Source organism: Lactuca virosa, chromosome 7 (genome assembly GCF_052849685.1).
Source record: "Lactuca virosa cultivar CGN04683 chromosome 7, Lactuca_virosa_CGN04683_v6, whole genome shotgun sequence".
Lineage (NCBI taxonomy): Eukaryota > Viridiplantae > Streptophyta > Magnoliopsida > Asterales > Asteraceae > Lactuca > Lactuca virosa.
In genome coordinates, this window is record NC_136432.1 from 282,756,789 (window position 1) to 282,775,156 (window position 18,368).

General features: G+C 38.0%; 1 protein-coding gene across 1 annotated transcript; it reads left to right on the plus strand.

The window, feature by feature from the left end:
* Positions 1 to 7,690: 7,690 nt before the first annotated feature.
* LOC145127787 (uncharacterized) lies at positions 7,691 to 10,932 on the plus strand. The gene is made up of 4 exons (XM_079062917.1): positions 7,691 to 7,812; positions 7,870 to 8,059; positions 8,451 to 9,023; positions 10,909 to 10,932. Exons 1-4 carry the CDS (start codon positions 7,691 to 7,693, stop codon positions 10,930 to 10,932), a joined length of 909 nt encoding a protein of 302 aa, XP_078919043.1.
* The last annotated feature ends 7,436 nt before the right edge of the window (positions 10,933 to 18,368 follow it).

Genomic DNA, 18,368 nt, shown 5'->3' on the forward strand with positions numbered 1-18,368 from the left:
AATCAGAAATCGGGAAACAAACTGCTGGACAATAAGTAAGACATTGTTCCATGTATTTGTCCGGCTGATATCTAGAACAGAGGATTATATGATCACTTATCATAAATGGCGTATCATCATCTTCTCAGTTCCGAGAGACCTTGAAAAGAGCTACGATTGCTGATCGGTTCCTGAAGTCATACTTGCAGTTATAGTTATTAGACTTATCCAAGTGGGAGACTGTTGGATAAGGTGTCTAAGTCCATAAATATTTCTGGTATGTACTTGACCCGACCCGACATGGTCCATTTGGGTTGCATGGCATCATGCATTTGGATAGACCAAATGAGAGAAATAACACTTGTGGTTTACTAATATATTATAAGTTCTAATATATTAATAATATTATTTAATTAGTATTGATCAAAGATTTATTTGGAATTAATTAAGTGATCAAAAGAAGACTAATTACATATATGGGTTGATTATGTAAATCATCCATAACTTGTATAGTGGGCTAAAGGCTCCATGGGTTATCAAGTTGGGCTAAGGTCCATAGGATGCTCCATGGATGATCTATGAGAGTTACAAACCCATGGGTCATGGAAATGAAGAGCCATGTTACATTAGGGTTTACATGGTGTAACCCTAAATGTAACACACAATATAAAGAACATGTTATCTACCGAAATCGGCTACACTAGTGAGACAAGAGGGCAAGGCCGATTTCAAGTGTTAGACATTCTCTCAAAGTTTATTCCAAGAGCATTTGGTGTTGTGTGAAACATTTGAGGCATCACACTTGGGGTGCTAGGCTCTCAAGGTTTACAAGGAATCAATCAACTACAAGGTATGTAAGTCTAGCCATCTTTTATGTTTAATGTTCCCCATGTATGCTAGATAGGATTATGAACCTTGGAAAAAGTATTTTGCATGTATTTTAGACAAACATAGATCCAAGGTTTTCTTGGGTTGCATGTACACTTAGGAGTGTCAGAATGCTCAAAACCCATCATAAACGACCTCACAACATAAGTGGTTTGTAGCATGCCGAGCATCCACACGTTATGAAAGCCGACTCCATCTCTGATATCAAATCCATGAATCCTACTGGATCTTCCTTCACGATAAATGATGATGGATTTCAGGGCATGAAATCCTTATACTTGCAGTAGCCTATGAGTTCATCATTTCTTTGGACCTCTAGTTTCTCTCGTCCTTGACAACTTTCTGAGTCAACATTATTTCCTTCCTAGACTGTTGTGGCATGTGAAGGAATCGGTCCTTTGTTGACTTGTTCCATTACTACTGGTGCTCATCCTCTAGTATTAGGAAGTTGCTGAGCTGAGAGATCCCTAAGCTCATGTTGTTGTTGATCGAGCATTTCTTGCGTCATCCCCTGAGCTTCAACGTTCTGAGGTGCTACACCTCCTTCGTTGTTGACGACTCTACCACTGCTTGTGATTATCATGACATTCTATATGGCCAATCAGGCATTTAGCATACCAAGACGAGAATATACGTAGGGATGGTTTAGACCCGAACCCCTCCTTATTACTCTGAATAGTTATATATACAGTTCCAATACCGTAATTAAATGTTTAGAAATCTGAATACATAAAATTTCCTAATACTAGGTCAGCAACATATCTTAACTTTTCCAATACTTAGCAATCTAGGTAAAACGTAAGGCATGATATACATATAATTTAGCACATATAAGGCATTTCTAAAGTATGCTAGTGCATAATATAGCAAATAGGGTATTAAACCTACGTTATGCTATATATATATATATATATATATATATATATATATATATATATATATATATATATTAATTTTATTTATTTAGCACTTAATATTACTTAACATCTATACCCTACAACATCATAGTGCTTGTGTCTATTCAGGTATATGACCTAAAATATCATATACACACACACACACCTCACCATCATTGCTTAATCTCTAAGTTTAAGTCTAGAAATCCTGCAAATTACTAGTTCACTTAAACAAATGCTCTAATACCAACTGTGACATCCTCTAATTTTTAGAACCAGTTAAAACTTTTCTTTATGCTTTTAAAATAATTTAATTACATTTGTGGAAAATCCCAGTACAAAAGATAATTTGATTACTATTGTCTGTTTCCAAAATGTTAAAACCCTAAGGATGTCATAATCAATATAGATACATAAGTTACAACGTAAATACTTGATGGCACTGAATACTATTACAAGTTTTCGCTTAATCACTAAGTATCCTAATCAAGTTCCATTAGTTGAAGTCTTGATACATGTGATGCATATAAAATAAGTGGGCGGGTTGGGGAAACCTGGTGAGACACGTAGGGATTTTAATCGCACAATATTGATACGATAATATTCCATAATTATCAGACCCGTAACACTAACCGTTACTGTACAATATCCATATAGGCTAACATTTCTACATATTTATTCCTACCGATCCTCACAGATCCTAGTCCAAGATTATCAGAGAGAATTATCTCTCCAACGAACCATTTAAGGTACGGTTTAGACTACACAACTAGGGGTTCCCTTGGCCGGTGTAAGTCTTAGGGCACCCAAGCCTTCAGAGTAATTCGATGAATAGCATATTACCTTTCATCTACATCTGTAGGTTACGAGCCTACACTAACAACGTAATTCACAAGATCTCCTAGAATGATTAAGTGTTGTCACCTACTTTGTGTGGTGACCAAACATACCACTAACAGTTTCCTGATCAAGACCCACCATTTCTGGTCATCCCATACGGAGCTATCGTAAATCGACACCTGATAATGCCAAGGAATAGAACTTTACTCTTTGTTCCTAGGTTATGCACATTCTCGTAATGAGACTACCTAATATGAACTTAATTAAACTAGGTATCTTCCTAAGTCTAAGTTTATCCCTAACATATCTTAGTGTATATATCTATTCCACAAGAGTATTAGGTATTATTAATCATTTATCTTCTCAACAATTTTACTTTGAATATTATTATTATCAATTTATCCTAACATAAAATAGAACCACATCTAGTTCGCACATAGCATGTTATATATCCAAACATATAATCTAGGCAATAAGCACATAATTCACATATTACTTTGAGCAAATATTTAATATTTTAATTAATACTTGTATTAAATCATGTTCATGAAAGAGACTATGCACTCAGTTGACTTAGGTGGGTGATTGGTGATCTAGGTAGAGCTTCGTCTAACACCTCAAATATTTCCGTGACGTAAGTAATTTTAGTACAGAGTTTTAGTCTAATGATCCTAGTAACTAATAGTAGTCTAGATCCACAGTAATCCCAATGTCTACATCAAGATCTATCAAGTAAGGATCAGCCAGGCAGGACAGTTGGGAAGCATTATCATTTTGGCATATAGCTTTTCTGAAATCCAATAACGAAGCCAACGTAAACCTATCTATACACCTATCCCGTAAGAAGATCAATAAAAATTATGACTTGGAATCACTGGCAAATCTTATTTATAGGATGTTGAAGATATTAGTGTTGCGTCATTGGGCCTATGTTATCTAGTCCATTTTGTATAAACGAGTTGGGCCTGTCCACTCGTATTTAATGCTAGGGTTATAGTATATAAGGTGCATGCATGCTACGTATTTAAGTTAAGTTTTGGATTTATTTTTGTAACCCTAATATGCGCCTCTACAGAAGCAATTCTTCATCGAGTTCTTCTGAGGCGTGACTATTAATCATTCAGCACCAGTTTGATCATATTGTGTTCTTTACCTATTTTAATCTATTCGATCAATAAGGATTAATTCCTATCAATTGGTATCAGAGTAGGAGACTGTGTTCTTAATACACATCTCTTTTGTTTGAAGAAATTATTAGGGTTTCCGCAAATATTGGATCTGTTAAGAGTCGTCACTGATTTATTGACGTTACTCTGTGATCTCAATATTAACCTAATAAGTGTTTACAGTCTGATTAGTTGCAGGTATTAAAAGATCATTCACCATGCAGAACGAAGACTCAAATATCAACTCCTTGAATATCTCAAGCAGCATCGGATCAACCAGCAGGATTCCAATTCTCTCTCCTCAATAATATGAAGTTTGGGCGATCCACTTTGAAGATTATGTTTTGGGTTCAAAAGACAATGGTCATCTGATCTGGGAAGCAATCACTCTAGGTCCGTTTGTTCACAAAGCGACCAAAAGAACCATCAAAACCCAGAGAGAATACAACCAGTTGCTTCTTGATGTGAAGGAAGTGCCTCAAGATGAAAAAGACAAACTCATGAGCAACATTAAAGGAATGAGGATTATCAGATTCGCATTGCAAGAAGATACTTTTCGTCTTGTAAGTTCCTATGACACACCAAAGGATATTTGGGATAGGTTGAGAGAACTCTATTCTACAGACGCAGATCTAGAACACTCAACTCAAACTCTCTTGTTATCTGAGTTTGGCGAATTCATCCAAAAGCCTGAAGAAACTCTGAGTGCTACTTGCAATCGATACAATCATATTCTTAGCAAGATGATGAAGCACGGGGTTGGACGTGAACTGATTGAGCAAAAGGTCACGTTCATGAACGGGCTTCGATCAGAGTGGTAAGTTGTGGTTTCAACTATTAAGGCACACGAACAGTTCAAGAACTATACTCTTGCGAAGCTTGTGGGAATTCTGAAGGCACGAGAGAGTGAGATAATGAAAGAAGCAAAAGTGACGTCTGGGGTGGGGTCTGTAGCCTTAGTTGCAAAAGGCAAGATTGTTGCTGATGACGGATCTGATTCAGATCATTCTAAGTACGAGCTCTCAAACGAAGACTTTGCTTTAATGGTATCCAACCCTAAGCGATTTTCTAGGAAGAAGTTTCCCTCAAAAAAAAAAAAAAAAACTGGCAGGGAAGCTACAGCTCAGAGAAAGTAAAAGAAGAAAACAAAAGTGGTACTCAGAAAGAGGAAGAGAAGATGGAGAAAAAGTTAGTTGGAGACTCCGGATACAATTGCAATTATTGTCATGGTAAAAACCATCTTGCAAAGGAATGCATGTTGCGAAGGAAGAATGAGAAAAATGAAGAGGAGGATGAGGAGGCATATCACAAACGAAAGCTAGAAGAGATTAAGAAGAAGAAATCTAATGATAATTCTATGCGTGCTTTTGTTGTACAGGAAAACATGGCTCAAGGAGAGTTCGGAGGAGTGGAAGTCTGGTCAACAGACTCAGAAGATGAAGAAGTATGCAAGCCCACACATGGAAGAGCATTCACTGTGAAATAACATAATTTGCATTTCTTAGGAAGGTGCTTGATGGTGTCTGAAGGTGGATCGCGGATGCAGGAGAATGCAGGTGAGAGTGGAAGAAGCGAAGATAGCTGTTTCGCGACAAAGATTGTTCCAGAACATATCAACGAATGCGAACAGCTGATCAATAAGGTAAATTCCATTCTTGAATCACGTAATATTCCTACATCTAGATACGAAACAGAATTTAAGTATAAGCAATAGTTTAAAGCAAACTCGGCTATCAAACTCTAACCTAACTGATCAATTGAGCAGGGCAACATCCAAAAGTGAGGAGAGACGTATGTGGATCCAGAAGGTTGAGTCGGATTTATCTAAGTCTACGGATGAATCTATTTATTTATAGAGAGATAATTTAATGCTTTTGAAACAGCGAAACATCTTTTGATTAATTGCAAAAAGGCTTTATTTTAATATCACTCAACTGCACCTTGATTGTGAAATCGGTAAGAAAATCCATAAAATGATCTTGCCATTTCTGGAATTAAAGGAAGACGAAATAGACGCAAATTGTTACAAATGCGAATCTATTGTTTCGTCTGAAGAAACTTCTGATGCATACAAATTCGGTCTTGAACGTATCGAAAATTACATTAAGTCCAAAGACCACAAAAACATGTTGAAACAAATTTTGGATGAGAATGACAAAAAGCAGATCAAATCTGATATTGTGCATAAATTTAATTTATTGAATTCCAAATTAAGTTCAGAAAGCAAAATAAATGTTGATAGTACTTCTGAATTTGATGAGGATACTGATATGAGTGTAATTTCTGTAGAGGATGAGGTTGATTGTTCAGAGTTTGTTAAAAGTGAATCTAAACCTGCGAAAACTCTTATTTCTGAAAATTCTGTTGAATTCGCAAGAGTTGTTCAAAACAAACCTGGAATTTTGAAAGAAAAAGAAATTGTTTTCCCAAGGATTCAAATAACGCCAAATCAAGTTTTTAAAGTCAATGGGGTAACAAAAACTCAAACCGTCGAGCTGAAAACCATTGTCGACGAAGACAACAAAGACGGATGTGATGAATTCTTCTGGTCAGCTCCCATAGATAATGCTGATGAAACCATTGGTTTATCTGAAAGAACTTCCTGGAAAGTCAAAGGAAGATATGTGGCTGAACCTTTAAATAATCGCTCAGCGTTTGAAAAAGGTAGTCCTAGTGGTACCAAGGAGGTTCGCAGCGAACCGAACTCTGTAAAGAAAAGCGAACCTGCAATGAGAAAAGCGAATCCTTTGGTGAATATCCATAAGTCGTCAAATCGACTTGGTGATCAAAAACGACAAAGAAATGACTGACATAGAAGAAATCTCAGTGAAAGAAAGCAATTTTGGAAAATCCCAAAATTCGGATTATGTTTGCCACGAAAGAAGGAAGTCTCCTAAAGCGAAAGCTCATTCGCAAGTAAGCTCCAATCATTGTGCACACTATTGTTCTCACAGTCCAAAGGACTCTCAGCAAAAAGGGACTCCAAAACCCTTCTTCGCAAAGCAACCAATGCAGAAACCAAAGCCTTGTTTCTCTAAATCCACGAGGTCAGCAAATAATAACATCAAAGGTAAGGGAAAGTTGTTTTCAGAACCAAAGGCACTAACTTAGAAAACTAATGTGAATTCCAAAGAAGCTGAAAAGAAGCCCGTCAAAAATCAAATCCATAACAAGAATAAAAGCTTTGATTCCATAGGAACTAACTCAAAAGCCAACAAAATCAAAGTTTTCACAGTCAAAGGCAAAGATGAAACCACTCTCATAAAACGAACATATATGGTTGATCTTGATATTACTTTTCCTAGTTGTGTGAAAGGATCACAAGGACCCAAGAAACTTTGGGTTCCTAAATCTGCTTAATTGTTGCAGGTTATTTGTGACGAACAGTTCGACACTGAATTGTATATCGACAGTGGCTGTTCTCGTCACATGACAGGAAGGAAGGAGGAGTTGCGAGAGTTCAGGTCTCTCAAGGATGGCGGCAATGTAAAATACGAAAATAATTCATATGGCAGAATAAAAGGCTACGACATGATAACAAATGGGAAATTTTCTATTCGTAAAGAAGCTTATGTTGAAGGCTTGCAGCACAACCTTATCAGTGTCTCACAGTTGGTCGTGGGAACAAGATTGAAAGTGTCCTTTGATGACGAAGGTTCAGAAATTATTGAAAAGAAATCCAAAAACGTTCTTCTAAAATCAGAATGAAAGGGTGAAATGTTTCCACTGAATCTGGACCCGATACGAGGAAAGCCTGCCATTTGCCTGCTTACAAAAGCTCACTCAGACGAAAGCTGGTTATGACATAGGCGTCTTTCGCACTTAAACTTCAAAGACATCAACAAGCTCGTTCTTGGTGATCATGTGCACGGACTTCCTCTATTGAAATTCGACAAGGATCATTTGTGTTCCGCTTGTGAGATGGGAAAGCAAAGTAGAAAAAGTCATTCAACTATCGTGAACACGAAAGTTATCGAACCTTTGGAACTTCTACACGTCGACCTTTGCGGTCCTTATGCTATTGAAACCGTTGGTGGTAGTAAGTATATGCTAGTAATTGTTGATGATTTTTCTCGTTTCACTTGGGTGTTCTTTCTTAGACAAAAATCTGATGGAACTCCAAAGCTCAAGGATTTTATCAAGCAGATTGAAGTTCAACTGCGAAAGCTGGTTCACAACGTTCGTAGTGACAATGGGCTTGAATTCAAAAACCGAGCATTTGAAGAATTTCTTACTGAAAACGGAGTCACACACAATTTCTCTGCTCCCTACACTCCACAACAGAACGGCGTAGTTGGTAGACGCAACCGTTCCTTGTGTGAAGCTGCACGAACCATGTTATCATTCGCATGTCTGCCACTCAATTTTCTGGGCTGATACGATAGCTGCCGCTTGTTTTACCCAAAATCGATCCATCCTAAATAAGCGATTCTCAATCACTCCTTATGAAATCATAAATAATAGCAAACCTAACGTTAAGTTTTTCCATGTTTTTGGCTCCAGATGTTTCATCTTCAACTCCAAAGAACAACAGAACAAGTTCGATGTGAAAGCTGACGAAGGTATATTTTTGGGATATTCACTAACATCAAAGGCATATAGGGTTCTCAACAAACGCTAAAAGAAAATGGAAGAAACCTACTATGTTACGTTTGACGACATTTAATTAAAGCAAATTCAGTCGACCAAAAGTCAAATCAAAGAAATCTTTCCTAAACCAAGTCCAGCCATTATTCCTGTGTCCAACCTTTATGAAGAATTCATGTTACTCTTCGACAAACCTGTGAAAGCCATCTCATCGGAAGCGAAAGCATTGGATAATAAAGTCGACGAACTTAAGAAGATTATCGATGTTGCTGCGAAAGACTTGCCTCAAAAGCCTTCTACTGCGAATGACCCTCAAGACACGGGCACACATTTCCAGGGGGAGAATTCTGGTTCTAACACTCAATTCCAGGGGGAGGTTTTCCCATCACCCATTTCTACTGAGTCTCCTTCTGATGGAGATAAATCCCCACCCACTTTGACGTATGAACCTCCATTCGCAGGTGATGATTCAATTCCTGAAGTCAACGAATTTTCTTCATTCGAGGGGGAGAATAATGAAGCGAATGATGACTCAGACGCTAAATCAGTTCAATCTGAATTTGAGGAAGTCAATGCTGAGCTGAATCCATCCTTAGATCCAAATTACCCTCCTATTACCAAATGGACAAAAGATCACCCAAAAGCTCAAGTTCTTGGTGAATCCTCTGTAGGTGTTCTAACTCGTTCTCAACTGAAAGCGAAACAAACTACATTATTCTCCAAAGTAGAATTTTGTATGTTTAATTCGTTCGTATCCAAGATTGAACCCAAAACCTATAACTCTGCTCTTGATCACTCTGATTGGGTGAAAGCAATGCAAGATGAACTCAATGAGTTTGAGCGAAACAAAGTTTGGAGACTAATTCCAACTCCTCCAGATGCATCGGTTGTTGGTTTAAAATGGGTGTTTCAGAATAAAATGGATAAAGAAGGAAATGTGATCTGAAACAAAGCTAGACTGGTAGTCAAAGGTTATTGCTAGGAAGAAGGGTTTGACTACGAAGAGACTTTCGCACCCGTAGCAAGATTGGAATCCGTTCGCATCTTCTTGGCATATGCAGCACACAAAAACTTTGAAGTTTTTCAAGTGGATGTGAAGTGTGCATTCTTAAATGGTGAATTGGAAGAGACCGTTTATGTGGAGGAACCGCCTGGGGTTATAAATGAAAAGTATCCCAACCACTCTTACATTCTTGACAAAGCGGTTTACGGTTTAAAGCAAGCTCCAAGAGCCTGGTATGAAACACTAACTCGTTTTCTTAAAATGTCCAAATTCAAGCAAGGTTCAGTTGACCCAACCTTCTTTCGCAAAAAAACAGGGTGACCACTTGATGATCATACAAATTTATGTTGATGACATCATCTTCGGATCTACTAATCCCAGCCTAACAGTTGAGTTCCGAAAGCTGATGGAAACTAAATTTGAGATGAGCTCAATGGGTCCAATTAACTTTTTTCTTGGATTAAACATTAGACAGGGACCGGAATGAATTTTCATCAATCAGGAGGCTTACACGAAAACCTTACTAGCTAAGTTTGGAATGATGGAAGACTCAAAGACGAAGGTTCCAATGACATTCGGAACGAAACTAACTCCTTCGCTGTATAAACCAGCTACTAATATGACCCTTTATCGTCATATGATTGGTTCACTCAAGTATCTAATAGCTAGTAGACCAGATATCATGTTTTCAGTTTCTAATTGTGCTAGGTTCCAAGCAAAGCCACGCGAACCTCATATGGTGGTTGTCAAGAATATTTTCTGTTATCTAAAACGAACGTCATCTCTTGGAATTTGGTATCCTGCGAACTCGGGTTTCTTTGTACAAGCATTTTCAGATGCTGATTTAGGAGGCTGCAGTTTAGGTAGAAAAAGCACAACTGGTGGATGCCAATTTCTCGATGGCAAGCTGCTCAGTTGGCAATCAAAGAAACAAACATGTGTTTCGTTGTCAAAAGCTGAGGCTGAATACATAGCTGCAGCTTCGTGCACATCTCAAGTCATTTGGATTCAAAGGCAACTTAGCGACTATGGCTTGAACATGAAAAGATATCCTCTCTATTGTGATTCCGAAAGTGTCATTCGCATATATCACAACCCAGTGCAACACTCAAAAATGAAACACATATCACTGAGGTATCACTTTATCAAGGATCATGTGGAAGATGGCAATGTTGAGATTCATTTCGTAAGATCCGCTGATCAATTGGCTAACATATTCACCAAGGCCCTACCTGAAGCAATATTTAATCGAATCCTTCAAGGACTAGTAATGATGGAAGCTGATTCAGTACCAAATCCACTATAGCATTCATAAAATCTTCACTGCGAATCGGTGCGAACGTTCGCAGGCTTTCGCAGTCCACTGTTCATTAATAGTCTATTTTATCGATGTGAATCAATGCGAACGTTCGCAGTAGTTCCCAGGGCACTGTTCATTCTTGGTTTGGTATCTCACGTATCCTTTTGTATATTTTGTGTATCTTTGCAACCTTTCGTAGTCTACTATTCATTAACGTCTACTTTTAACTTTATTTTGTTTCATTTTCAGAAAGACTCCAAAAACCAAAAATAAATTATGTAATTTCTTTTAGTGCTTTTAAATAAATAAATAAATAAATAAATAAATAAAAATTTACTTTGTGTTCATTTTCTTTGCACACCAAGATCATAGAAGAAGATGTTCGCAAACTCCATCCACTCATGTGATAGGGCAGGTATGAATCTCCTTACTTATGTACTAGCTAAGTGCCCCTAGAAGCATGTTGTTGTATGTTGACCTAAGCCTCAACGACTCGACTATGATGCCTTAATGAGTTGATGCCACCAATCAATTCTTCCCAATCAGGCTGCGAATTCATATCAGTCATGAGCTACCTTATTCTTCTCACATTAAGTTAAGAGTTATCTGCATGGTCACATTCGAAGTTCAAAGGTACTTTCGCTTTCTTGTAACCATCTACTCTCTTCTCCATCACTTTCGCATTCATTAATGTAACCCTTGAGATTCTCAGAAATTACCACTGAGGTTTATGGTTATGCAAAAATTAGTGCTAATGATCTTAGTCTCGTTCAACCATGAACTGAGTGAAACCCAAAATTCAATACCCACAATGAATTGACGGTGAACAATCAAATGTTCTAGTTTTCACCCAAGTTTTAACGAAACCACTTTCGTGGAAGGTACCATGAATTTTTTTTTGTGATGTTTATGAACTTGTCTAACACCAAGGCTTTTCTAACCAAAAAGATCCGGTTTATTTTTTTAAGATTTCAATATTGTTCCAAGTCACAGAAAATAAATTCCCAACCTACTCGTTCAACTGACTACACTGGTCACACGAGTACCTTTTCCAACTTTCGCACTTATGTCAAGTTTGTAGTTTGGTTAACGGATAAACCACCTTGATAAGCCTTACGCAAAAGATGGATTTCAGTGTTTCTATTCAAACAACTAATCGTATTCAACAGGAAACCAACCAGACACTTCTTAGTCTCTCTTGACTATGAAGAAAGAGATATTTGTCTGGGATCAATAGTTTTATGTCACATGTACGACATCACAACATCCCACAGATAAACTTTGTTTTATTTCTTTTTCTTTGACACTCTTGCACGAAGATCCTTGTGATTTTCAAAAGTCTTGTTCGTGGTTACAATTAACTTTCAGGTTCGCAGTCGTATGTATTCAACGAGATTTCTTCACTACAAAAAAAAAAGATAGGCTGACGCGGAAAATTTTTAAAGATCAGAATTGAAACGGACGTGTGTAAAGTTGAACGGACAGCTATTCTTACGCCGCGGGACGCAAGCCTCTGACTTGTCATAGTTGTCAAATCGCGCTTTTCCAGGCGACGATTCAGTATTCGAGATACTCTCTCCGGATTTTACTCACCAAATCAAATTGTATATAAGGATTTTGACGGTTCATTATTTCATTACCACTTTCAAAATTCTCTCAAAGATTTATGGCGATTAAAAGGCTCTCTACTGTTCATCTTCTTCAAGCTTCATCAATGGCGGCTTCATCTGAGTATCAGTCTCTTCACAATCAAACTGCTCTTTCCACTCTTCTTACAGTGAAGCAACATCAAAATCTCATCATCGATTTGGATCCGGTAAAATATGATGCCTTTCTTCTACCTCTGATTGAGTGCTTGAAACACTCTCCTCTTACCATTGCTATGTCTCAAGTTGAGAATGTTCCTCTCTCGATTCTCTCTAAAGCATATACCACTGCCAACTATGTCAAGGACAAGCAACACATCTACTTCGACATCCATAATCACACAACCTCGATTTCCAAGACCCATTTCTGCAATCTGCTAGGGCTCCCACAGTCTGACAATCTGGTCAATCCGGAAACCATCCCCAACGCAGCCATCTTGGAAATGTTCTATCAAATGGGGTACAAGGAAACACTCACTGCTGTATCCAAGTTCAAGAAACCCAATCTTCCACCAACTTGGAACGCCCTTTTCACCATCTTGTTCAAAGCCTTTTCTGAAAGGGTCACAGGCAACGACTATGCAAGCAAACTCTTCATGGGTCTGATGTATGGCCTATTCACAGGTGAAAACGTAGATTATGGTTCTATCCTGTGGGCTCAATTCATCCAGAGAAGTCACTCTGTTACTCGTCACAGTGAGATCTCCTGTGCGTGTTTTTGGACCGTTGTTGTAAACAGGGCTATTAAGCAGCTCAGAATTACAGTGATGACTGATGCACTGATGGCTTCCAGTGCGACATTCCATACAACCGGTATTATTATGGCAGATAATTCCAAGTTTTTTTTCATTGACTCAATTCCGGAAGCACTGTTTCGTGATGTTCCTCTCTCAAGTAAAATTCTAGAAGGATATCGTACTCTTACTCCTTCATCCCTCATCCTTTAACTGATGAATTTCAAGCTATTTTGGCTGAGGCAGATAAACCCAAGAAAAGGAAAAAAGGGTCAAAGAAACCTTCTAAGAAAGACTCTACGAAAGAAGGAACTTCTAAGACTTCGAAACCTACATCTAAGAAGTGAAAGGCTCCCACTACCTCTACTGCTGCACCAAAGCGAAGGAAGCAAACCGCTAGAAGGAGAAAGTCTCCTACTCCTACTCCATCTCAGAGTGAAGACGAAAATTCAGATTCTAATACCGAGTCGGAGATTCGCATTGAGGAGGATCCCCATGTTCGCAATGAAGAAGATGAACCCATTCGCACTAAATAATAAGAACACGTTCGCAATGAGGAAGAAGAACAAGTTCGCACTGAGACCCCGTTTCCTAATCGTGAGGTAACTCCACCGCTTAATGATTCTATTCCTTCTCCACCTCCCTTGCAAAAAACAACTACTTCTATACCAATCACCATTGCTCCTCTCCCCCACCTGTATCAACTCAAACAATCACGACCATTCCAATTTCCATACCTATTTTCACGGATTCTACAGTTCCACCTCAAACCTCAACTGCACCTGTAAGTTCAGTTAACGTATCTGATACAGGGGTCAATACTTCAGGCTTTTCCACTCATGTTACACCACCCATCTCTTCCATTTGCAAAGATGACCCAGAAATGATTTTCGGAGATGATGAAGTTGATGATTTGGATGGATTCACTTACAGTCCTTTGCAAATAAGGCTCGACAATGAAGATGATGTCTCTATTCCTAAAGCGGAACTCAAATCTCTTCATGAGAAGCTTGACCAACTACTTCTCGCATCCAACGTTTCCTCTTCTGAGGCTTACTCCAAAGCTGTGGTTGAGTCTATCCTTGCACGAGTCACAAAGGAACATACTGCCAACATTTCCACTTTGTCCAAGGCAGTTTCTGACTCTGCTGTTGTTTGCAAGGAAACGACCGAAAAAATTCGATAAACTAATTGCTGACACAAGGGAATTCATGGAAGCCTACCTGGTTACCCACAACGCCAATACCACAACAACGAACAAGGCTATTCAGAATGTTGGTGCCATGTTCCAAGCAGAAAAGGCGAACTTTGCTGAACTTCGCACCGTGTTCAAGTCCGATCATGAAGCATTCCAGACTTCTATCGATGCGAAACTCACAAAGCTTCAAGAAGAGTTGGCGATGGAGAAAAAGACCATGGATGCTCTCGCGGTCAAGGAGGAAAAGTGTAAGCTGTTGGAAACCAAACTTCACTATACTGAAAAGAAGGTAGATGATTTGCTAGCAGAGAAAGCAGTCACGAGAAGTTGTATCTCTGATGTTAATGGACTGCTTTCTAATATCATTGATACCCATGATCCCATGAATTCCATCACAGTACGAAAGCATCTGGCTGAAAAGCTAAGACCGGTGTTCGCAATGTTGCACCGTTTGGAGGGTGTTTCAACACCGGTGTCTTGTCCGAAACAAGGGGGATAAGGTATTTCCAAACCTGATGAAAACCTCAAAGTTTCAGGTAAACCTCTTGTCATCAAGCCAGATCCAAAGGACAAGGAAAAGTTATTCAGTAATGAACCCATTATTGACAATGATGAACACGAAGAGCCTGATGAAACTGAGCTTAAAAGGCAGAAGGCTCGTGAAGCAGAGTTGGATGAAAATGCTTGTATCGTCAAGGAGGCTGAGGAAAAGGAAAAAGATGAAAAGGAATCTCAGGCCACTCTTAAAAGCAAAATGCTATTATTTCCAAAGAGGACCCTGAAGCGCATGCAAAACCAAGTTGTGGATATGCCAAGTCAGTATTGGTTGGATCCTATTACTTCCTTTGATGTCCAAAATACACATGATTCGCAGTTAGACCTTCCTATCACACCAAAGGCGTTCAGGTTTCATGCCTTTATAAAGGTTGCTAATGTACCTTTCTCAGACAGCACTGGGGATCAACTGTTGTTTGCCTTCTACTTGAAGCATATGAAGCCCCAGTTCGAAACTTGGAGTGCGATCAAGATTGTAGTTGTGAAGGTTACTGGGCCAATCGAGACTAAAAGCTTCCCTAATGCGAAGTTTAAAGTTGCGAGAGGATCTGCATGTCAAGCCTGCGAATTCACTCTCGCAGATCTGCCTTGCTTGAACCCCCATGACTGGATGGTGATATTCAATATTTTGTTGCGAGAGAAGGAGAAGTACGAACCTGTGTTTTCTCATCTTCAACTTTTGATCAAGTCTTACATTAAGGAAGTTGGATTGATGGATGTGGAAATTGCCACTGTTCTGAGGCAAAAACCGAGTGTTGTTCCAAAAGAAGCTCCGAAAGACTTCCAGAAGCTCAAGCCAAGAAAAATTTACAAGGAAGGATGGTTTGTGGTATACACGGCTAGAGATCGTCCAGGAGCAGGTCGACGCAAGTTATTCTTTCATCTCGAAGACAAACACTTGTTTACTACTTCTTGTTTGGAGTTTATTTTGGAGCTAGTTGTGAAGTTTTAGGGCAACAACCAAGATAATGTGAAGTGTTTCACCGATGTGATCACTTGGTACATTCATATTTTCAAGCTGCTGTTGAGTTTCATTCCCAAAGTCTACGAAGTGCAGAAGTGAATCACGAATTAAAATGGCTATGGTTTCAATTGACGCAAAGGGGGAGATTGTTGAAAATATTAGTGTTGCATCATTGGGCCTATGTTATCTAGTCCATTTTGTATAAACGAGTTGGGCATGTCCACTCGTATTTAATGCTAGGGTTATAGTATATAAGGTGCATGCATGCTACGTATTTAAGTTAAGTTTTGGATTTATCTTTGTAGCCCTAATATGCGCCTTTACAGAAGCAATTCTTCATCGAGTTCTTCTGAGGCGTGAGTATTAATCATTCAGCACCAGTTTGATCATATTGTGTTCTTTACCTGTTTTAATCTTTACGATCAATAAGGATTAATTCCTATCATAGGATCATAATAATGACTTATCACTAAAAATATAAATTACACTAAAATAAAGTTGAGTGTAGTTTAACTTACAGAGGTTTCCTAGACAAAAGTCTGGAAATTATACCGGTAGAGATTCTTCTTGATAGCTACTACTACTTCAGGGATTCCAGAGCTTTTCCGAAGACTAAAACTAAGGGAAATGAAGCTAGAACTAAAGGAAGTTGAGAGAGAATGATAGAAGAGGTGTGGAGGAATAAATGAGGCTTAGCCTCCTATTTATAGCCGATTTTGGGGTGCGCGACGTGCAATAGGGGTGCACATCATGGATTTTTAGGTGAAGTCTCCCAAATACTTTATGCCACGTGTGAGGCTCTCCGTGGTCCACATTTTCACCTTCTACAAGCGCGTGTCGCGAACCGCGCTCGGCTCAAACGTAGATTTTGTAAATTTCATAACTTCTTCATACTGACTCTATTTTCGACGTCCTTTTTTTCCATGTGTAGCTCTCCACATGTACTGCAACTTTCCTTTAGGATCATTGGCTAATTATAACTTTATTTTTAGCCCTTAGTTTGATATGATTTTTTAAAAATCATAACTCTCTCGTACAGACTCCGATTTTGGTGTTACTTTACCAAAATTCCTATCATAAAGAGTACTACGATTTTCATTGTGGTGACTGTACCCAAAAGTCAACCATTCTCTTCATACCTTTTGACGTTAATAATTTTTAATTACGTGGTTGATTTTTAAATCTTATAAAATTCATATCTCCTTCATATGAACTTGGATTTCTACGAAATTTATATTTTCGGGATCACGTCGACGTATACTTTCGAAATATATATATATATATATATATATATATATATATATATATATATATATATATATATTATATATATATATATATATATATTATACTTTCGAAATATTATATATATATATATATATATATATATATATATATATATATATATATATATATGTGTGTTTACGGAGGATTCGGTTGATTTTTTCCAATTTTTCCTAATACGAATCTTATATTATATAGTATGCAGTGCGCACGACTATAGTGATCCTATTTTGACAAAGTCACCTATTCAGAATCTTCCTATTTTAATGTTCTTATTTTATGCTTTAGTGATCCTTTGTTGATGAGCAGCAATGCGGATCCTAGCAAGATCAATGAGTTCATCGATAGTGTCAAGATCCTGGCTAGGATCATGTCATTATTCTTTTGATCCAACAATTGATATCTTATCATTGGGATCACCACTTCAGTAGGGATGATGACTTTCGTTCCAAACACCAGGGAGTATGGAGTTTGGCCAGTGGCTGTTTTTAAATTGGTCATATCTGCCCATAGGATTAAAGGGGGTTCTTGTCACACCCCGCTAAAGCGGAAACGCAAGGTATGACAGCGACAAAGGTTTCATTGCAAAAGATAAAGATACATCACCATAGCAATATTTAAAAGTTTACAACCCATAGTTTAAACAAAACAAAGTACAAGTTTTCCAAAATGACATTGTTCAAAATATAACTTCATAAAATAACTTCCACACGATGCAGCATGCTCTATGATGATGAATCTCTATATCCACTTACTAATTATTTCCTGAAAAAGCATGTAAAACGAGCGTCAACTATGAAAATAGTTGGTGAGTTCACATGTTTATAAAATCAAGATTTGGTATAAGACTTTTCATAAATACAAGTACATTGCTTTAATGAGAACAAAGTTCATTGCTATAATGAGAAACAAAGTTGATTGCTAAAATTGATAAACGAGTTTATTGCCATAATAGATAACAAGTTTATTGTTATAATGTGTAACGAGTTTGTATGTGTATGAGCAAACAATGAGTCTCAACCAAACGTATGACTGAAGCCCTATCAAGATCTATGCTTATCGTTCCATAGATGAATATGGTATCATGCACTCCAGCAATAGGGCGAGTGAGGAGTTGTCAATTCCTAATAGCGCTATCCATAATGACCATTGGCTCAAAGAGTTAATGGTTAGAGATAAGGGAAGGGCCTTAGTACGATAAGTTCTCATGTTCCGTAATGCATAGACATACATAGAGAGACATAGCAATAAAATAGCAATCATGTTTGATACAAATCAATTTAAATACAACATTCAAATAATAGTTTTTCGGGACATGCTTTTCCACC

What these genes read in the sequence shown, in the direction of transcription:
- LOC145127787 (XM_079062917.1), top strand. Translation starts at nt 7,691, where the DNA reads ATGGGAAAGCAAAGTAGAAAAAGTCATTCAACTATCGTGAACACGAAA. An exon ending in GAAACCGTTGGTGGTAGTAA is followed by an intron (nt 7,813 to 7,869) that starts GTATATGCTAGT and finishes GTTCTTTCTTAG; the next exon opens with ACAAAAATCTGATGGAACTC. An exon ending in ACACTCCACAACAGAACGGC is followed by an intron (nt 8,060 to 8,450) that starts GTAGTTGGTAGA and finishes AAGCAAATTCAG; the next exon opens with TCGACCAAAAGTCAAATCAA.